Below are 23,416 nucleotides of genomic sequence, written 5' to 3'. Positions count from 1 at the left end.
CATCCTTAAATTTTGCACCCCAAAGAATTATGGGGGATTTTGCTACCTTTTTTCACCTGTGAATATAAAACCATCAAGGGGTAACCAGTGGGGTACTCGACCATAAGCTCTACGAACTCATCAAGACCAAACTGACAGCAACTGCTGTTTACGGAATAGAATATTCCTTGTGGTGGAAGGGACCCAGAGGTATCATCAAGGTCCAAATCCTGGGTGTGCACAGGACACCCCAAGAATCACACCATGTGCCTGAGAGCATTGTCCAAATGCTCCTTGAACTCTGTCAGGCTGGTGTGTGACCACTTCCCTGGGGACCCTGTTCCAGTGCCCAGCCACACTCCGGTTGAAGAACCTTTTCCTGATATCCAACCTAAACCTTCCCTGACACAGCTTCATGCAATTGCCAAGTCCTGTCCCTGGTGACCAGAACGAAGAGATTTGTGTCTGCCCCTCCTCTTCTTCCTCTGAGGAAGCTGTAGACTGTGATGAGGCCTCCCCATTGATTCATTTGGACCTCCATGATGTTGCAGACCAGGCCGTATTTTATGAATGCATACATCAGCCTGTACCATCTGTTTGGCCAGAAACAGGGTCTGCTCTGTCACTCCACACCCATGGAAAGTCTTCAATAGAGACCCCTATTTCCTGCAGAACCTTTGTGACCACCCTAAAAGATGGCTCTTCTTAGGTGGGAAGTGCCCTTTTGTCTTCTCTAAGAGGAAGTCTGGTGATCTACAAAGGAGACAGAGTTTGCACATCTTGTGAGGGGCTGAAGATGTTCCTGTATCATGTATAGTATGGGATCTCCAAATAGTGACAAGCAATGCCAGTACAGTGTTCTGTAGCAGCATGCAAAGAGAATGGAAAGGCTTCCCAGAAGCATGGAATTAGTCACCTTTTGCAATGGGACTGCCAGCCTCTGCATGCACCTGTGGCTCATGCATTTCAAATCCTGTAGTGGCTGGAGACATTCCTCCTTGAATCATCAGGGAGATATCAGCCTCCTGCACTCCATTTTCCTGTAGAGCAACAAACTAATTGTAGGTCTCTTTGCTCCATGCATTAATGAGCAGTGTTGTGTAGGTATTTCCTGCCAGTATCAGCAGTCTGGTTTATGAACTGAAAGTTAAAGAGCCCTAGGGGTCTGCCGATATTTCTGGGTCCCCTTGCCAAAATGCAGACCTTCATCTCAAACACCCACCTCCTAAGACACTTCTTATTATTCTGGCTTTTTTTTTTGTTTGCTTGCCTTTTTTGGGGGGGGGTTTGGTGTTTGTTTTTTTTTTTTTTGCTTGTTTGTTTTTGGGGTGGTTTTTTGTTTTTTGTTTTTTGGGGTTTTCTATATGAGATCATTTGTCAATTTTGTGTAAAACTCAAAGAATTCCTCTAACCTAGAGCTGGACTTCTGCATCTATTCCACTTAAAATTCTTAAAAGTTACACCTATGCTAATTAAACTCTACTGATGTACAATATTTGATTGTAGTGTTCAGCCAGCCTACTGGAATGACGTCAAATAAGAAGAGTTTCAGGAGGTTCAATCTCATTGTGTTACAATATTTAACTGTACTTGAAAGCCAGTAGGAATGCTTGTTTTAATATTAAACAGTCCAGCACAGCCAAACAGCTAGCTCTAAACTTTGTTAGATCAAGAGCTACCAGCAGCTCCTTCAGGGTTCAGTTTTGATCTGCTTTTGATAAAACTGCTGAATCTTCAAGCCAAGACAGAATGCCTGACTTTGCCCCTGCTGTCAAAGGCAAAAAAGCATCAGTGCCAACAGGACTGTGCTTCAGTGCCTCCCATACCATAAAACTAAAGAGAGATTAAAGAAATGCTCAAGGCAGTCTTTGTCTTCCCTAGAGGAGAACAACACTTTTCATATGTGCAGTACCCTATGTTCTCATGCTTATCTGAGCCCTACTTGGAGGTATCTATACATGCTACATGTCTTACTTTGACTCCTTATACAAAACCATATTTTACTCCTAGACCTCAATTTAAAAATCCTTAGGACAACCATCTTCTGCAGAAAAGAAGTATGTAGGAGGAGTAAAAGTTAAAAAGAAGAGTGGCACTTAAATTTTGAATGGAAAATAATACTTGTTCACTTTCTCCCTAAGTAAAATTTTCCCCCAGACATTTTACACTGCCATTAAAACATATAATTTTTTTACCAATTTATGATTGGAATTCTGCCAAAATCCTCACACATGAAATGGTGGAACACAAATCTTTCTGTAAAATGAACATTTCAGCTGGCACATCATCTAGAGTACTGATGCATGAACAAAAGGGACCTTGTCTCATGTACAAAGGATGCTCATTCTTTGGGGTCAAAGTTATCCATATTTGCTAAGCAGTGCTGTAAAATTGTTTCCTACTCAGAAATTGTGCAGATACAACTGTTCTGGAGGCACCACACACAGCTGGAACGGAGCAGACTGGAGAGGATGGCCCTGCACAGCCCCTAATCCACACTGCTCAGCCAGGCTGTCACTCTGTTTACCCACAGCTCTGATCCTTATTCTCAGGTAAACAGACACCAAAGCCTTCTGTTTTGTGGGCTTGGTTATTCTTGTTTGGTTTGGGTTTTTTTTTTTTAATTTTAAAAGCATTCTATTTCACTGTACACATGATAATTTGCTCAACTCTTAATTCCACAGAAAGAAGCATAATGTCTGATTCAATAGATGTTCATATGCAATTCATAGCTTTCCCAAGCTCCTGGATATCAGGCAAGACATGGTATTTTAAAATATGTGAACATGAGACAAATAAGCATGCCAGTATTTTCATTGCCAGAGCCGTCCACTATATCTTCTTGCTAAGAGAAAAAGAAGAACACTGTCTACTGTATTTTTTCTTTCCTGACACAGGAACATTCTGGTTTTGACATATATAAACCAAAAGGAAAGGCCTCAGATGTCTTGATAATCCATCATGTTCATTTCAAAGTTTTACAAAAATATACAATTCAGATAGATAAGTCAATAAATAGCCTGATAGACCACAGATAATTCCATATTCGTAAGGGAACTGTCCCATTTATGTGTAATTTTTTCTGACCAGCCAGTTCACATAATCACTCTAAACTATTTAAAATGTTAAAGATTTAAATTATTAAACTTTGAATTATTGTTAGTTATCACAATTTTTATCAAACTTACTGTATGTCATTCTTTTAGTAAATAAATAAAACAATAAAATTTGGAAAGAATACCTGGGAAAAAAAGGAATCTCAGATTCACCAAAAATAAAATTTAAATATTTGTTACAATATTGTCTGTTAAATATCAAAATTTTTTGCAGTGATTTGAAAACTTAGTATCTTAATTCTCCTTATTTTAAGTATTTATTGCTGTTTTCTGTTACCTGTATCTAGAATAAACTATTCTCTACCATTTGGGGAAACCTCTCAACAAAAATCCTGCAGTGCACTATTTTCAACCCAATTAGTTAATTTCTGCTCTTTTCAAGTATTTGTAGAATGACTTATACCCAGGTTCCTTTATGAAATTCAATCATTCATTCTCATATAGGAGCCACACCTCCTAAAATCTCAATACCTTCAGACACAAAGAGTAGCCCTGGCTGTGTTCATGCACCTTGTTTTGCTTAGACATCATCACATCCTCAGGCTGGAAACTGATCTGTGAAATATGATTTTGATGTTCATATTGCACCGACTCTCAGTCATTCTTAAACTTTTCTATGCTCTCAAAACTGTCACTAATTCAGGTATGATCTGGAGAAGAGACTATACTTGCAGAGCTTAAAATCATTTCCCATTAACCCAGTTATAAATTTCTAAAAAATACTGGAATTGCTAGAGAAACCCATTGGCAAATCTGCTCTGAATTATTGACAATAACATAAAAAACCCTTTAAGTGAGCTATTACAATAAATCATGTCAGCTAAGGGTGCTAGAAAGTAACAGAAGAAAAAATCAAAACTGGTGTAAATTTAGTTTTAATTTTGTTAAAAAATAATTCATTTCAGACCAGAGTAAAACATATAAGCTTCAAATTTCTGGTAAAATATCACTTTTTAGTAGCAAATGTCACCTCAAATATGACATGCATCTTATATCATGCATGTACTGTGATATAATATGCAGCTGGTACTAACACACCCCAGGTATTTGCATTAAAAAGTCTATTTTTTAGTTTTCTGATTATCAAATTTTTCCTTTTCTTAGTAGTTAAAAAATAAGTTTGTGTTTCACAACTCTCATACAGATGTGTATGATATCACAAATTTCTTTTTGAGTAGCAAGCAGCATAATTCCAGAAACTGGTTTGTTGAAGCCTTACATGTTTCAACAGGATACAGGATAAGCAGTGACCTTTCAAAGTGAAAAGCAAATTGCCAAACAATCACAATTGTCAAATCATCCAGTGGAACACCCATTAAGTTCATCTTCAAACAGACTTCCTAAGATTTGCTTTATCTCCATCTGGACTGCTACCTTTTGACCTTGGTTTGCAGCCAATTCTGCTCAGTAACCTTTACACCATGTTAGTTATTCCCTTTTCCCACCTGATCTCATTAGAAGCAACTTTCTTCCTGTTTTGTTAGAGAAATAGGAAATCTGCTCATCCAGTGTGATGCAGTCCAAGACACTCACTGCCAATAAAACAATCAAGCTGCAAAATGTTAGGGAAATTGGAAAAGGCCAAGAATAACATTACAGAAAATCTGAAGTGATGGAAAATAAGAAAAATAATAGAACCCTGATAATTAAGCAGCATTATGGTGCTATTATCACTTATTTTTTTTACCTTTCCCTTCATATACCCGCTGGCTGAGATACAGATGCTGTTTTCAAGGATAATATACCCATAGTCTGTTGCCATAGATGAAACTGACCTCTTGGAGAAAACACTGAACTTCTGCAGCCTGCATAAAAACCCTGCAAATCTCCAAATGCAAAACAAGAGGAGTTATCTATTTTCCCCACAGAAGGGGCTCCTATATATGTCGTCTTCTCCCACAGCATGGCAAGGATAACCTCTCGTTGTCTGTGACCCCCTCCCCAGCTGCTGGCAGTGCTGAGCGAGCTGTTCTCTGGTCAGAGCACCCTGCAGCCTCTCCTCAGGCCTGCGCCCTCCCCACGGGTGGGTGCTGCCTTCACCATCATCTGGAGCCAGCAGCTGCCACTGACAGGTCTTGCCTGCTTCTCTTTCATTTCTTAGGGCTGTCAGGGAACTGGCTGGCATAGAAAATTAATTTTTCTTTGGCTAAAGATTATCCTGCTATCCAGTTCTTCCCTCTAAGTGAGATGTAGCCTAGTCACTGGCCTTTGATTCTTCTGAGAGTTACAATATTTATTTAATCTTTTTAACTTCCTTGTTAAGAATTTTTTCAGACTATCCCTTTTTATCTCTTTTCCTAGTATAGAAAGGGAGTGTATTTGAATTCTTAGATATTTTTTTTTTCACACAGAGAGAATATAATTTCCTGTCCGCATTTTCCCTAACGTTTAACTTTTAATCCTTTATCACTACAGATATGATGCTATAATGTTCCAGGTATAAATTTCAATGACCAAACAGGCAAGTGAGTAAAGGTCTATACAGAAAACAAGAAGTAAAAATTATTTTTATTGACGTCATTCTTTCATAAATATCATGCTGTAGCAGAAGGAGTAGCATCACAGAATATGTGAATTACATTAATTAACTGAAGTTTAGATAGCAGTCATGAATAACTCAATATTTCTATTTAGGTAAGATCTGAAACTTAAGTTAAGAAGTAATAAAAAGTATTTTGCAAAATAAAGTATGTTTAACAGATATGCAGAAAGTAGAAATTATACAGAAAAAAGATTATTGTAAATTCAGCTGGATCTGTTAACCTGTGGGAAAACAAATTGAAGGGAGAGCATTCATTAATATTTGAAACAACAGAGCTTGAAGGAAAGGAGTCCTGGTAAATAGTCCTGCAGCAGAAAGAAGATGAACTGGTGGACTTCATATTAGGCAAGACAGATGTAAATTTCTTGCCTTTTGATACAGCTTATTTTAATGTGTTTATGTCACAGTACACTTTTGCAGTTACATTTCTGGAAGGGTAGCTGTTGCTGTTGAGTGGACATCCAGCAGCACTGACTACCATTTCACTGTGCTTCACCTGCCTCTCACGTTCTCAGCTCCACTCACACCTTCCCTGCATGAATTCCTACCCCCAACACATGGCTTTACCCTCCTGGTTTCCAATTTCCTCTGTCACAACTGGGCCACCTCTTTTAAAGACCCGAATTTGGCAAAGCCAGTGTCTAAAATAACATTTTCCCTGACCAACCCCCCACCTTGTCCCTTAGAAACATGCACCTGCCCACAAGCTGAGTGGCAATTCACATTAGTGGGAATCTGCTCCACTTTATGCCTTTTCCATTGAAGCAGGTCTTTTAAGGGAAGTAATCGATTTGTTGTGTCACCAGTTGCTTTTGCAGTTGAATTTTTTGCTGTTTTTTCAACTTGAACCTTACAAACCAGTATAGGAAGGCGTGAGCTGGCTGCTGTAATACCCATCCAATATTAGCTGTGTAAGTTAGGCAGATAGAGAAAGCTGAGAGTGCTCTTCAGACATGGTACCTCCATGTCTAGGAAACCCGCTCAGTAAGAGATGTATTCCCTTCTGCTGCTCCTTCTGGGAGCTCACAGACACCCCTCAAGGCTGCCCTGTGTCCCAGTCTGAGGTGCTGGACTCCTTTATGAGCTGTGTAGGTCATGCAAAGTGCTTCATGGCAGCTTCCTAGGCTCTCAGGACTCCATGGCAACACATAGTGCTTAGAGAAGTAAATCCTTTGTTGAACCTAGATTGACACCTGTCAGACACTAATATTCTTTAGTGCTACCTTATCTTGGCAAGTCAGAGAGAAAAGATGAGATGACATCCCCTCTCAGAGAACAGCAGTTTTTTTACCTATGCCCATTCCCCTCCCATGTCAATGTCTGCATTTATATGAGGCATATTTTCCCTCCAAATTTTAATGGGGATTTATGAAGACCATCTTTGCTGGTTGTTGGTTGTTCTTCTATTAAAGTCAAGTAAGTCAAATTTAACAAATACAGGTCCCATTCATAAGCAGTGAAGTGTATAAACCACTGCAAATCACGCAATGAAGGGAGCAGTCCAAGTTTACACTCCAGAGCTTACAGCAGCAAAGGGATGGTTCAGGAAGTTTCTGCTTCCTTCCTAAAGTAGGCAGAAGGTTACAAATTAATCTCAAAAGAGTTTATAAGTCTTCAAAGAGTTAATGAGTAGGTTAAAACTCTCTGCTTCTCTTAATTGTCTACAGGGGAGTTGTAGCATATAAAGTACCCATACATGAATATGAGAAGTACAGCAGAGAGAGTCAGCAAACAGGAACAGGAGACAGGAACAAAGTGCTGTGTTTTCTGCGAAGGATGTCTAAAGGTCTTTTTACTTTCATTCGTCTTTTTATGCTCTTACTCAGTTTCTCCACTATTTGCCTGGGAGTACTTTGCATGTCCATGAATTCTTCCATGTGCAGATGTGGGAACAACAAGCTAGTGTTTTATTGCCTGTTAGCTTTGGGGCTCTGTCTCCTTGTTACTGGTATTTTCTGGAGCACTTTCCATGAAGTCCTGAAATACAGGGCCCTTGGCATCTTCATTCGAAATCCCAGCCACAGAGAACCACATGTCTGCACCATAGACAGGTATGTGTTGCAGATTAATTGGGAGGGAGGGATGCTTTTTTTAAACATACTGTGAAAAGAAAGAAGCAATGCAAGGTTTTTACAAAATGCAAATCCTGTAGCCATTTTATTATTTTTCTGTGGAGAGAACTGTAGTCTGAAATTTTATTTGCTATAGAAAGCAGCAATGTGCAAACAGCCATTCATGCAAAAAATACCTAAGGTAAGGTATACTACCTGAAACAGAGAAAGTTTCAAACTTCCCAAAGCTTCCAAAGCCATGCATGGAGGCAGCAGGTGCAGCTATTCCAAATTCACCAGGAGCATACTGAGTTCCATCTCAGCAGACAATTTAGGATGCTGCTGGGGGATGGGCGCTCATGTAGAGAGAAGCTGAGATATGCAGGGGGCCTCCGCTCATTCATTTTATGGCTCCTGCTTAAATTGTATTGTCTGATTGTCCCCCCAATTTAAAAACCTCAGGAAATTCAACCAGGCTAAGCACAAGGTTCTGCATCTGGGTTGGTGCAAATTGAAGCACAAACACAAGCTGGGCAGAGATTGGTTTGAGAGCAGTCCTGGGGAGAAGAACCTGGGGGGTTTCATTGATGAAGTAGGTCAATGTGACCCAGCAATGTGCACCTGCAGCCCAGAAAGCCAAATATGTCCTGGGCTGCATCCAAAGAAGTGTAACCAACAGGTTGAGGGAGGGGATTCTACTCCTTGGCTGTGTCTTTGTGAGTCCCCACCTGGAGCATTTCATCCAGATCTGGCATCCTTGGCACAGAAAGGGCATGGACCTGCTATAGTGGGTCCAGAAGAGCACCATGAAGATGATCAGGGGAATGGAACACTTCTCCTGTGATGACAGGCTGAGAGAGCTGGAATTATTCAGCCCCAAGAAGGTTCCAGTGAGTCTACAGCATCCTATGTACATGAAGGGAACTTACAGGAAAGATGGACAGGGACTTCCAAAAAGAACATGTAGTGACAGTAGAAGGGGGAATGGTTTCAAATGGAGAAAGTATATGTTTATATTAGATATTGGGGAAAAAATGCTTTACTGTGAGGGTGGTGAGGCACTGGAGCAGGTTGCCCAGAGAAGCTGTGGCTGCCCCATCCCTAGAAGCACTCAAGGCGAGGCTGGATGGACAATCTGGTCTAGTGGAAGGTGGCCCTGCCCATGGCAGGAACTGGATGATCATTAAGGTCCCTTCCCAAAACATTCTGTGACCCTATAACTTTGTTCTTTACAAAGTCTGATGCTTTGAGAGAGACAGTTTCTTAAACTGCACTAGACCTGGCAAAACTCTTTAACATGGTCACTGGATACAAATTTCTTTTCCTGGACTGTTGTGGAAACCATACTAGAAACACTGAGAATGGGTGTTCTAAAGGCACTATAAAAGCAACATTCAGTAAATTTTGGTTAGATAAGCAGAAACATACCAAATTTATTTTTAAACTGTGGAAAACAATGGTTATTGCAATAATAAATAACTTTGAACACTGATCTCATTCTTCTTCCAAATTAAACTTTTCTCTCACTTGTTAAAATACTCACAAGCATGAGTGTTTGTATGCCATGGTTGGGAATTTTCACAGGGAAGGCTTGTCATTTTAGAGTGCTGTGTTTCAATAAAACATTTTGTACAAAGGCAAGGCAAATTATACCAGTTATGTCTACATTTTACATTAATGTATTTAATTCTTTAAACACACTTAGATGTCTGTTTACAGTTAAGACCTCATCTAAATTTTGGAAACATAACAGACGAAGCATCTAACCAAGCTCTGTGAGATAAATCACACTTCACCATAATGTGTTTCTTTTTGGCTTGCTTATTTTAGGCCTGACTTCTATCCTCCCTCTTATGAAGACAGCATAGATCCTGAAAAACTGGTCTCCCCACTGTCAGTTGCCTCCACAATAAAGCAGCAAGAATTCATCAATATTCCTCCACCTCCATACAGTGAAAGCAGCGCAGAGTTTGTCAGTGAAACAAATGAGCAGGAACAGCCGCCACCACCATACACATTATGTCTGGAGCAACAGCAAACAGCTGGCCAAGACCCAAACCCCGGAAGGGGGTTAGATTCTCATAGATTCATGCAAGAAATCAGTTGCCAACAGGACACAGATTTCCAGAGGACCTCAGGAAGAGCAACACCTGTCAAAACATGAGAGACTGGCAGCCAGTAAAATCCTGCGTCTGCAAAGCAGGGAAAACTGGAAGAAGACTTGTCAGTGATCCCTAATAGTAACACTTCTTCAGGTGAAATTGCACAGAAAAAACATTCATCATTTGTGACTTAGAGTGGAGTTGGAGGGGATATTTAAAAGTGCTCAGTATTTCAAATTAGAATAAATCTCCAGAGAGATAGAAATTCTCAGGCTGTGTCTAATAGAAGTCACCATCTCTGGCAATAGGAGTTTCTTACACTGCAAGATAAATGAAGCACCGTGGTGTTATCAATCTTGACTTGTACTTCATAAGGAGTTTCAAAAGAAAGCTCTCATTTTTGGTTTTGAGACATTAACTGACTTGGGAAACCTATTAACTTAGCTTTTGTTTGAGATTTGCAGATTATTTGTTGCAACTGATTATTTTTGTATTGTATGCCTTTCAAGTTATTTGTTTTACGTGGGGGGTAAAAAGAACTGCTATTTTACTAGTGAATTCATTAATAAATTTCGTATTTAAAACAAATGCCTTGAATTTGTTTGTATGATACAAGGTGCCTATGATTCAGGATAAGGGCACATCACCTAGCTGCCAAACAGAGAGCTCTGGTTATGCTTACATGTCCTCAGAGGGAACTATCAATTGCAGGAGGAAAAACCGTCTCTGATTCTTCTGAGCCAATTCTAAGAGCAGTTGCTTCTGTCACAGCTTACTCAAGAGTGTGGGAACTGAAAAAGGGACCCTGTATCCTGTTTCTGGCACAAGTGGCTTCATAATTACACAACAAACACCAGAAAAAGGACAGGCTTGGACTCATCCTTCTTCTGTTACATGGATCCTTCCTCCCACAAAAGCACTGAGGCAAATTTGCATTCAGGCCACTGTCATCTGTAATTCCAGATGGCAAGAAAAATTTCATGAGGGCTCACTCAGATTTGAACTTGTAATATTTATTTTGGATAGAATTTTTCTTTCTGGGTTGGAAGGTTTGGATTGGAGATCATTTAGTTCAAGCCCCTGCAACGAGCAGGTATATCTTCAATTAGATGAGGTTGTCAGAGCACTGTCCAACCTGACCTTGAATTTTTCCAGGAATGGGACATGAATCACCTCTCTGGGAAACCTGTTCCTGGTTTTGCTACAGACCAGTGAGACAGAAAAGCTATCACACTTTCCAGATGTTCACATACTGGAAGTCTACAAGTTAAGCATTACAGCTGTACATGTGTGGTAGCCATGGCTAAGGCCAGGGAACTGACAGCTGCATCAGTTTTGTCTTTCAAAGAATTTCATCCTTTATGGGAAGAACACACAGTTCTTCAGTTGTTGTAAGTAAAAAGGAAAGAAGAATAAAAAGGGTTGGACAAGCTACAGAGATGAAAAATCCTTTCAGGACAAGTTGGGGATGAGAAATGTAGAAAAGTACCCAGAGGGAGAAAAAAAGAGTCCCTGAAAGAGACAGAAGATATATTTTTCAAAGTGACTGAGAAGCAGCACACCACAGAGAACAATAAAAATCAGAGGAACACAACACATTGTTTCCAAAACAGTTAAAGAGAGGCTGCTTGAGTGACCTTATTACAGCTTTACCTTCTAGCATTACCACATCCATCCTCCAAAATCTCCAGCTTCTTTACTCCAGAGTCCCAGATTCTGAAGGCAGCCAGCATCATGCAAGTATTAGTGCAGGCATCAATCACAGCAGGTAAGACTGATTAACCAGGAGACATCCCACAGCAAAATCCTTGTCCTCTGTATGTTTAGCTTCCCCCCACCCCTGTGGAAATCTAAGTTTTACATTAGGTGATATTAAAGCAAGACTGAGAGTGGAAAATGGCTGGGACTACAGTTCTGGGTCATACTAATAGCAAGAATTGCAGGAGTATCACTGAAGTTTGCTCTTGGTTTGCTATTGGAAATGCATTCAGAGCATGTCCACATATATTTATGAACAGCCAGGAAGTTCTTTCCTTTCTCCCAATTCCACAAGAGTCCTGCAGTGCCCCTTTATAGCGCCAGCCCTTTTCAGATGTTGTGAGGTCATAATGGATCCAGAAATGTGAAACTGAGGATTAATGCATCTTCAACCTGCAGTATGCAATAAAATGTTACTGAGATAGCGAGAACATTCATATTAATACCTAATATCTTGATACAACCTGGTTTTAAGTTTCTCTTTTCAGCTAATGATTATGAACTTAATGCAAAATGCTGTGGGCAATGAGCTTAAAAATGTCGATAATCTTAAGGCAGCAAAAGGCTTTAAACACTTTGATTTTGAATGTATTTAATAGTGTGAATTTATCTTTGCCAAGAGTAGCAGCTGGAAATTTTACATTAAAATAAATTTTCTTTGGGCTGAAGGATATGAAGTGGTCAAAGTAAAGCTTCAGAACACAACAGATTCAGTGCATTGACAAACAACTTCCTGACACTGGTAACCGAGAAGTCAATCTTGGCACTCACAACACCAGAAGAAATGTGTGGGCATGTGAAGGTTTTTGCTGCAGGGAACATGAGACGTCATGAGACGGAGAATTCAGAAATTTGAGAGGAGGGAGAATAGCAAAGAGTGGAACTGAAGTTTACAGAGCAGACTTTAACATCTTCAGAGTTCCTTGAAGAGTCACATGGGTCGTGGCCCTGAAGAAAAGATGAGTCCAGGACAACTGTTTAATTTTCAAAGATCACCTCCTTTAAGCTCAGGAGTCGTTCAATCTGATATGCAGAGTTCAAATAAAGGCAGCAAAAGGCCTACATGGATGGCCAGAGAGCTCCTGGCTAAACTCGGATATAAACAGGAAATGTATGGTAAGTGAAAGCGGGGACAGCTGAATTAGGAGGAATGCAGAGCACTGTACAATCATGCAGGGATGAAATGAGGAAAGCCAAAGCCCACCTGGAGTTGAACGAGGTGATGCTGTGGTTTAAGATCAGCTGGAAATTAAGCTCCAAACATCCACTTCCCTTCCCCTGACCTCCTCCAGTGAGAAAGGGACAAAAAGGGAAAGATTATGGGTTGAGACAACAATTTACTGGAAAAATAGTAAGATAAGGAAACAAACAGTAACAGCAACAATACTAACAATAGATAAATGAGGGTGATTACACCCCAAAAATGCTTATGGAAGTCCACCTATCCTCTTGTTACCATGGCCTGTGATATGCAGCTTTTCCTGAGACAAAGGAGAAAAATGGCAGGTGTTACTGCATCCCTGGTGGCAACATGGCTTTTCCAGAGACAAAGGAGAAAAGGGTGGACATTACCACAGCCAATGCGGGGTTTTTGTCCCACATCTGAGACAGTGGAAAGCAATGACGGACAAATCTCCCAAGCCAGTCTGCATGGCTCCACCCAGACTGCACCACTCTGCTCAGCACTTTGCTTTCACAGGTAAAGAGGGAACGAAAATGTCTGTCCTTCCACTCTGCCTTTTCTTCTACTCAAAGCCATGCCCTACAGCGATGACATGACTAGTATAGAATAAATCACCTGTACACATCCATATGGCTCCAGCCTTCTTGACCTTCCCATACCTCCATCCCAGCAAATGCAAAAATAACTCTGTATGGGCTGAAACTAGAACAGATGGGAAATGTGAAGGGTAATGGGGAAAGTTTCTACATCCATGTGAGTTGGAAGAGGACATAGAAAAGGCTGAGGTGCTCAATGCCTTCTTTGTCTCCATTTTTACTGGTAAAAGCAGTCCAGGAATTTTAGGCCTTTGAGACTACAGGAAAAATACGGAGTAAGGAAGACTTACTTTGGATGGAGCAAGAAAAGGTCAGCAAGTAGTTGAAAAAACAGGACATACACACATCCATGGAATGACTTAGAATGGCAGAGCTGAAGAAGCTAAATCATGCTATTGCAAGCTACCCTCTCTTGCCTTTAAAAGATTGTGAGTGATCAGAAGTGGTCCCTGAGGTAAGAGAGCAAGTATCACTCCTGTCCCTGAAAGAAGGAGGATCCGAGGAGTTATAGGTTGGTCAGCCTCACTTTAGTTCCTGGGGAGGTGATGGAATAGCCAATGCTGGAAACCCTTGCCAAAGCCAAGGACAAGAAAGCATTTAGGATCAGGAAGGATTTACGAAAGGTAGATTGTGCTTAACCAACTTGATGACCTTCTAATTGAACATTAACAAAGGGAAGTCCTGCCCTTGTGGAGGAACCAACCCAGACAGCAATACATGCTGGGGCCAGTGAGCTGGAAAACAGCTACACAGAGAAGGATGGGGGATCATCTGCTTAACAAAAAGTTGTCAACTCACCAGCAACTCACCTGCACAGCAAAGACAGCAATTGACATCCTGAGTTGCACCAGGAAAAACAGCAGCAGCAGCAGCAGCAGCTGTAAGAAGGTATAAGAATCCTTTCCCTCTGCTCAGCACTGGTAGACTTAAGATACATCTGGAGTGGTGGGTCCAGGTCTGAGTTTCCCAACCACAAAACAGACCTGGACATTCCAGAGTAGCTCCAGCAAAGGACCATAAAGGGGACTGGAAATCTTGTCATATGATGATACACTGAGAGAGCTGAGAGTGTTTGGTCTGGAGAAGAGAAGGCTCTTGAAGCATCTTACTGATTTCTAGAAATACTTGGTGAGGAAAAAAGAAATGTACAGACCTAGGATCTTCTCAGTGACAGGACAAGAGGCAATGGGCACAAACTGGGTGACATGAAATTCCATCTGAACACTCCAGAAGGTTTTGCTATTCAGTTTTTGATTTTGGCCTTTTTTTTTTTTTTTTTTTTTTTTGCACTATGGGAGCAGTCCTTGGAGATAATTAAAGTCAACTACACATGGTCCTGGGCAGCCTCCTCTACCTGACTCTGCTGTGAGCTGGGACATGGGTGATTTTGGTCCTGATGGCTGCTTCCAGCCTCGAGGATTCCATGATCCTTTGGTTAGGTGAGTAGTATATCACCTTCCAAATTGTCTCTGAACACATAGAAAATATGAGGGTTTAGGAAACAGAATGATCCAAATAAATGTTAGTGCAATCACAGCTGAATAATACAGGAATCTTGCAACTTCCAGACTTGAGGAAGCTGCTCATTAAACAATAGCACAAAAGGGTGTGGGTCCCTCTCTCACAGTGCCTAGACACTGTGATAAGATGAACAGTATAATAATAGTTTTCCTTCTGCTAAATGTATGGTCTGGTTTTAGGAGCTCTGCATCTTTTTGTAAGTTCATATAACTTGCTTTTTTCCACACATTCATCTATCACGTTAATAATTAAAAAACCTCAGGAAATGCAGCACACTCCATGTGGCTACAGTCCTCTCCCACATACTTCAGATATAAAAAGCTGTGCTTGAGCCTTACAAAGTTTTATTCATCTTCTTGCAGAGAAAAGCAGTTAACTGATGGAAAATACTAGTAACATTTTATCAGTATCACCCATCACCATAAAAAAAGGGATGGCAATTTCAGGGTAGGCTACTTCTGCCAGTCTGCTGTTTGACAGCTATTCAAAACCAGACTCAAACAACCCTTTTCTGAAACAGCCCTCTTCTCCATTTCCATACACAGTCACAACTAATGTTTCTCCAGCCCAGGACAAAGTCAATACAGAGATTTTAAAACATGCCCCTTGGTTTATGATGACTGCCTTCATGAAAGTAGACTGCCATCTACTGCAGCTCTAGTGACAGCTTTCTGATAAAAGCACAAGTATGTTTCTTCAGTCTTCATCTATTCTTGAGTCTTCCCACTGCATCCTGAAAGACACATGACTGCAATATATTTTACTTTTCAAACTGTATTCTCATTTCAGAAAAGCCTGGCAAATGGAATACTCTGTAGTATAAACAGCTAGTTCACTACGTGATCAAAAATAATTTCATTGTCAGAGAATGTGTACAAGATTTTAGAAATTTAGTGGACTGACTTTCAGAATGTTCCCTCACACAACCCAGTAATTTGAACTGTCATAATCCAGAATGTGTCTATGCTTGACCATGTGTGATCTACTATTTAAGAGATTATTCTGCATCTAGAAAAGTTGAATTAAAAATAGACAAAAATAAAATTATAAATTAATAAATAAATATAACTATAAATATAAAATACTATATAAACAAGGTTTCTGTGAAGATTGGTGCTCTTACATTATAAAGTAGATGTCCAAACTGTGTGAAAATGTCTTGGTCACATCATATAAAAGAAAAATATTTGTAAAAAGAACTAAAGTCTTAAAATCTCTTTTGGTTTGTGGGAACATTTAATGGCAAGATAGGACACTAAGTGAGAACATACCTCATTTGTTTAGAACCAATTAAGTAATAATGTAATTGTAATAAAGGCAACTTTATTAGGATGCTTGAAAGTGCAGGTGTCTTGTCCACAATTATGTATTAAGACAGATATACAGCATTACTCTTTATTGTATACTAAGTGTTTAGCCATTTTCTGACAGAAGTGTTCAAAGAAATTTAAACAATTTCCTTTGCTGCAACATTATATTAGTTGTACTAAAATTTGACAACCACAATGAATTGAAATACACTGCAAAGAGGCAAGCTGCACAAAGCCACCTTGACGAATGATACAAGTGATCATACCATTTCCAAGGAAGCAAAGCTCTCAAGCAAATCACATGCATAAAGTGTTTGTGTTCTTTTTCAGAGCACAGTATTGTAGCTAGAACTGCTGTATCATTTCACAGGCAGAAAAATGCTGATGTCCATATCCCCAACAGCCTTCTCAGATCTATGCCGGAAACATCTCTTGCACTCCCCAAATTTTTATTGCATGATCCACTGTTACCAAGAATCTAATAAAAACCATGTCCAGAGGGTGAGTCAGACTAGTATTTCTATTCAATTGATTAGGGTTTAATTCCCTCTCACTCACTTACTTTGTGGTAAGTGGAGCATGAATATTCAGAAGACTTAAAAAAACTTCCGTAACTCCTAAACAATTGCTGAACTTGCAGAGATTATCTTTCAAACACAGTAAGCACCAGTATCATCTCCTGACATGAGGAATATTATGGAAGACAGTCAGATTCCATACCCGACATATTGCTGGAAGGACAAAATCAGCTTTGTAGAACAAAGGCCTCCTTCTGGAGGAAAACAACCAAAGAGTCAAAAAATAAGGAAAATCTAAAGGCAGAAATCACATTGATATGTTTTAAAAGCAGGGGTAAAAAAGTATGGAATAACCCCATCTTTGGGCGCAAGTGTAAGTGTGTATACAACACTGCTGTCAGTGTGCATCTGTGAGCAAGAGGAGAGGCCTGAGAGGAGGCATGGAGCCAGGGGAGGAAATACACCCCGTGCAAAGCTTAGTACACGGCCCTATGACTCAGACATGCTCTGTACACCTCTTCAGAAACTTACCAGAATGTGACAAGAATCCCAAACAACACTCACCAAACATATCTTTGCTTTGCAATTCCTCCCTCTCTCCCCCATACTGAAATTTCTCTAACTTTTATCATAGCATTTAAAACCAAGAAGTTGTCATTTTTGGCTACATTACTGACAACATTTGAACATTAAGGCCTCCTTCTTTGGTTATACTGTTATCAGAAATTATGATACTGCAGGTAAAACAAGTCAATACACTATTGCATTGGAGATCAATGCAAATGATTACGCTTAATGTTATATTGAATTTTTCTTCCCACCTAACTTTTAAAATCATACAAGGCACAAATGGCTAACAAGTTTTAACAAGGTTCTGTCTCTTCCTTGCTGTTCCTCTTTTGGCCCTGGTTTAACAATCTTCCGTGGCTTCAAGTGATGACAGTGGGTCCCTTTCGTCCTGTCCTCTCATGAATCTGAGATATTTTCAGCGCAATTGCAATAAGAGGACTCAGGACGGCCTAAAGATGAAGAAATACATTGAATTACATAAAGCAGAAATATCAAAAGACATCTTACATTTATAAATCCTTCTTTTAACTGCACAATTATATAATAATAATAGTAAATAAGAATATCAAAAACTGACACAGCTATGGTGTCTATTGCTGTTATACTTGACACAATAGGTATCATGCTTAGCATATGTTTTGTGAAGTGTTACATTGAGTATATCTAAGCTATGCAGAAAAGAGAAACAATAAATATACACTGTACTGATCACTCTCTGTGAAACAGGAAATGTGAAGCTCTTTGAAATCTGCAGTACAAAACAACCCAGAAATAACAGAGGTAGACCAGCTTCTATTCTGATGAGGGGAAATCAAACAGATGATATTTTCTTCTTTGTCTAAATACACTTAATATGTGAAGCTTAGGATCAGAAGGGACTGTAACAACCAACTACCTTAACAGAATTCACAGAAGTGTGTTTTGACTAATACCACACGCAACTTTATTAACAGGATAAATTCCAACAGAACAGCATGAACTTTCAAGTTTCAGGCTACAGACCTCATTAAACAGCCATTTATAGGCTTGAATGGGTGAGTACAGATGACAGCTATGATAATACCACATGAAAATCAAGTAAAACACAATTTTTTAAATCACAATTGGATCTTCTTTCAGTTAGTTAAATGATCCACAAAGATAAAATGGCAGAACTGAGTTTTGTGTGAAAATTTTCTTTTCAGAGACTCATATATTTGGTTACCAAACCAATTCTTTTATCCCTAGAGATTTTCTACAGCTGTCTCTTTCAAATAAACTAATTCCAGCTTCACATACATTAGGTTTGAGAATCAAATGAAACAGAACAGTAATTCTGGAGAGCTGAAATTTACAGATACCTTTTTTTATAAGCCTGTATAATCAATACTTTGAATCTACTTCAGCCACCTGACAGTTTCTGACAGGATGAGGTGTTTCTTTACTTATGCAAACAGTCAGTTAAATCAAAAAGAGTGAAGAGACTAACTGTGCAAGCAGAGTCATGGAATAACACCATGAATGCCACTGGTGTCAAGTGAGTTTATGATTAAGCTCAGTTATGCACAAGTGTGAGCAGTCTGACATGTTATTGTTAAAAAAGCTCCATATTTGTAGATATCTATCTTCTGAATAATCACTGAACCAGAACACAAGTCTATTAAAGTCAAACATACTTAGAGAAGATTAATATGTAGAGCACAAACTCATATCTGTGAGCAAATGCTGCAAAAGTAAATATTAAAATGTGCCAATTTATAAGGTCTGGATGAGACTAAAGCATTTGAAGTTCTCCAGCACACCCCTAAGAAACCTCTTCCTTATTTAATCTAAAAAGTACAAGAAAAATCAAAAAGCAACTGTCCTGACCCACTTTACTGGATCCTGCTTTTTTAGGCAAGAAATGCACTCTGAATTAAAAAAAAAAATCCACATTCAACATTTTACACAATGCTGGAACAAAACACAGAATCAAATGAGTTTATGTGACACCCATTTACAAAAACAATTGCGCCTGCCAAATGATTCCAATTACTACTAAGTATTCTGCTTGTTGCAATCATGCTTCTCAACAGAGAAAGTCCTTTTTTAATTCTGTCTTTCCACACTTCAATTTAATTTTTATACTTTCTTCATCCAAAATATGTAAAAAAAGGCAAAAGTGCATAATGTAGGGAATGGCAAGAACAGGACAGAATAACAAGAAACTAGGACTACATATGCCTTTTAAAAATTCCTTTACATCTGCCATGAATAGTTTATATTTCAGCTGCAAGAGATAAATTTCAGCCAACAATCACTTATCACTAATATTCCTCTAGAAAGACTTCTATATCTCAAGGAGATCTTTTGTAAAAGTATTTTTTATTGGTTCTGTCTACTTGAGAAACTGTAAAACTTTACTATTGACATTTCAACTCTAAGTGACAGTTGAAATTATTCTGGATGTTAAATAGCCCACTTATCTCTTGGCAACTGTTAAGAACATATGGCATGTTACCCTTTAGATAAAATATAAGAATTGAAAATTAACAGAACTGACTTAATCAGAATCTTGCTTTAGTAATCATAGGTAGAAGTTATATCTCTAAAAAAATAGCTGGGAGGAATGATTACGAGAAAATAAATCAAGCAAGCAGATATCTAACATCAGGCACATACAGATTAAAAGCTTTTTCCTTGGGAATAATCTGTACCAGAGCTGTCAGACACGTATAATTCCTCTTGGCTCGTTAGCAATTTTTCTGTCTGTGATCTTGCAAGAAAATTCCATACAATTTCCTCTCTTCTAATCAAGGTCACAGAAAAGATTTTTCCCAATGATGCATCAGGTTTATCAAAAAGTTAGGAAGGGCTGAAATGTACCTGATTGCATGTTAAAAAGCTCAGCATTGTGCCTGTACATCCTGCCGTAGGGGCTCAACACAAAGCTCACCACAGTGTGCTTGCTTTGGCCTTCCATTCCAAAAACACCCAGAAGTCTTTGGAAAGGTTTATGCTAACAGCCACCTGCTCTAAGGATCTAAGGGATGTGGTTCATTGTGAAACAAACTGAACTGACTCTGTAATATGCACAGCACTGGTGGTGTTCACTTGATTCAGCTGAGAAGAAGACCTTCCACAGAAAAAAAGGAAACTGACCTCTCTAGTCTTGTGCATAGTCTGCCTGTTAACTCAAACAGAATTACAATAAAGGTCACGAAACCAGTTGTTATGCCTCTGGCAATAGAGGAGGGCAGGCATGAAAGGTGAAATAAACAGGAGGAAAATGGAAACCAAGTGGAGCATGAACTTCTCTTATGTTCACAAAAGATTAGTTCTTTTCTAGTAGAACCGAAGAGCTTTAAGGGAAAATTAGGTTTGATTAACTAATTTCCTTGATTTGTGGAATATTTGATAATTAGTGTCCCATGATTTATTTCCTTTGCAGTCCCAGTTGATTTAAAATGTCTTCACTCTACAGTATGACTTCGAGAAGAATCTGAAGCTAAATGACCTGAATAGCACAAACATGCTGCATTATCTAAGAGTGTGTTCAAACATATAAGTCTCCATATTCCATGGGTCCTCTGAGAAAATCTTATGAATTTTAACAGTAAAGGCAAAACTTGATTCAACTCCAGCCAGAAACTAAGTGCCCCACAGCTGCTCGCTCACTTCCCTGACCCTGGCAGATTGGTAGAGAACTGGAAAAATGTAAAACCCATGGACTTAGATAAGCACAGCTTAATAACTGAAATAAACTAAGATACAATAACAAAACTAATAATAAAAGGAAAAAGATTGAGGAATAAAATCCAACTAAACTCACACAAATTATGCATAATGCAGCACCCACCACCCACTGACTGACGATCAGCCTGACCTGAGCAGCCATCAGCCCCTCACAGCTAACTCCCACACAGTTAATACACCAAACAAGACATGCTGTGGTATGGAATATCCCTTTGGCCAGTTCAGGTCACCCATCACAGCTATGGTCCCTCCCAGATTCTTGTGGACCTCCTCACTAAGAGAGCACAGGAGACTGAAAAGTCCTTGACATGGGTTAACTTCTACTTAGCAACAACTACAACATCAGTGTGTTATCAGCATTATTCTCATACCAAATCCAAAACAGCACTGCACCACCTAGTAAGAAGAAAATTAATTCTAGCCACATGAAACCAGAACAATTTCATATAATTTTTATGGACTGTACTGTCTGTTCTGATAGCTAAACAGAGTAATGCTAAAAACCCCTCAAAAGTAAACAGAGAGGCAATAATTGTCTAGCAAACTGCACTTGTGCTTAGTGTTGTATGTGCCTTGCAAAAACCACACAGATTCCTTTAATTTTGTCCCAATGAAGTGATTTAGAACCCAGGACTTCTGGATTGTTCATCTCAGTTCCCTGCTCTTGGACCATCTCACACCATAAACAATAATTTTCTATAATCACTCATATATACAATCACATATAACAAAAATTTTTCATATACCAAATAAGGTCCACCTGCAAATCAGAGGGTTTTTCTCTCTGCTGCTCACTTTTCAAAGCTCATTTCAGAAATTCATGAAATGAATCTTTGATGATCAAGATGTATTCTTAACCTTTTTTTTTTTTGTGCTTTTTAATTGGCTTGCCTTTTCCAATAAAAACACAAAGAAGCAAGTCCTGCCCCGAAGTCTTTGCTTGGCTACTGCTAATCTTATGATTAGCATAGTAGCTAACTAGTCCGTTATTTACTAGTCTACAGCAAAAGTAACTGCAGTATTTGTGATTCACTGCGTCCCATTTAAAGAGTACCCAATATAGACTGCACACAACTGAGGGAATTGGTTGATATAATTGCACAGCCACTCTCCCTGATATTTGAAGTCATGGCAGTCAGGGCAAGTCCCAGGTAATTGGAAAAAAGGAAAAACATTGTACCCACCTTTAAGAAGGGTAGAAAGGAGGAATACTGAGAAATACTGACCCGTCAGCCCCACCTCTGCCTGGGAAGATCACAGAACAGATGCCCCTAGAGCTGTGCACACGTAGGACAGGGAGGTGGTTCAGGACAGACAACACAACTGCACCAAGGGCAGATCCTGTCTGATCAAGCCAGTGGCCTTCTACAGTGGAGTGATGGCATCAGTGGACAAGAGAAGGGTTACAGGTGTCATTTATCTTTATTTTACTGTAAAGCCTTTGGCACAGTCCCCCACAACATCCTTCTCTCTTGACTGGAGAGAGATGGACTCAGTGGGTGGACTGTTCAGTGGAACTGGTTTGACAGTCACATCCAGAGGGTGGTGGTCAATGGCTCAGAGTCCCAATGGAGTTGAGTGAAAAGTGGTGTCCCTTGGGGGTCCATAATGGCACTACTGTTATTCAGTATCTTCATTAATGAAATGGACAAAGGGATCAAGTGCACCCTTAGCAGATCTGCAGATGACACCAACCTGAGTGGTGCACTTGACACACCTGAAAGATGGGATGACATCCAGAGTGACCTGGACAAGCTTGAGAAGTGGGCCCATGGAAATCTCACGGAATTTTTAAGGCCAAGTGCGAGGTGCTGCCTGTGGGTCAGAGCAGCCCTGGTACCAGCACAGGCTGGGGATGAACAGATCCCAGCAGCCCTGCCCAGAAGGAATTGGGGGTGCTGGTGGCTGAGGCTGGACATGACCCAGCCATGGGCACTCCCAGCCCAGAGAGCCACACGTGTCCTGGGCTGCATCCAGAGCAGTGTGGGCAGCAGGGCCAGGGAGGGGATTCTGCCCCTCTGCCCTGCCCTGCTGAGACCCCACCTGCAGGGCTGCATCAGCTCTGGGCTCCCAGCACAGGAAGGACAGGGACCTGTGAAGCAAGTCCAAAGGAGTGACACGAAGCTGAACAGAGGCATGGACCACCTGCCCTATGAGGAACGGCTGATAGAACTGAGTATGTTCAGCCTGGCAAACAGAAGGCTTGGGGGTGACCTAACTGCAGCCTTCCAGCACCTAAAGGGAGCCTACAAGAAAGAGAGGAACTTTTTACATGTAGTGACAGGGCAAGTGGTAATGGATTAAAACTGAAAGAGGACAGTTTAGATTAGATACTAGGAAGAAATTCTTTACTGTGAGGCTGCTGAGGCACTGGAACAGGCTGTCCTGAGAAGCTGTATATGTCCCAAACTCCATCTTCAAAGTCAGGTGTGGATGGACCTCTGAGCAATCTGGTC

The 23,416-nt window shown here is 40.0% G+C and overlaps 2 protein-coding genes across 2 annotated transcripts in view; one reads left to right on the top strand and one right to left on the bottom strand.

The window, feature by feature from the left end:
• Positions 1-7,339: 7,339 nt before the first annotated feature.
• On the top strand, positions 7,340-10,372 carry TMEM252 (transmembrane protein 252). Its single transcript, XM_066569082.1, is given in 3 exon segments — positions 7,340-7,372; positions 7,375-7,688; positions 9,519-10,372. Coding segments are annotated over 3 exon segments (681 nt in total). The 3' UTR covers positions 9,853-10,372.
• A 5,779-nt stretch (positions 10,373-16,151) lies between these two features.
• The window catches only part of PGM5 (phosphoglucomutase 5), a 69,650-nt gene continuing 62,385 nt past the window's right edge, over positions 16,152-23,416 (bottom strand). Inside the window, exon 11 of the mRNA XM_066568923.1 lies at positions 16,152-17,695. Coding sequence (XP_066425020.1) covers positions 17,606-17,695 — 90 coding nt within the window. The 3' untranslated portion in view covers positions 16,152-17,605. The remainder of the gene's footprint in view (positions 17,696-23,416) is intronic.

This window comes from Molothrus aeneus, chromosome Z (assembly GCF_037042795.1).
Source record: "Molothrus aeneus isolate 106 chromosome Z, BPBGC_Maene_1.0, whole genome shotgun sequence".
NCBI classification, from domain to species: Eukaryota; Metazoa; Chordata; class Aves; order Passeriformes; family Icteridae; genus Molothrus; species Molothrus aeneus.
This window is presented reverse-complemented; position numbering and strand designations above follow the sequence as displayed.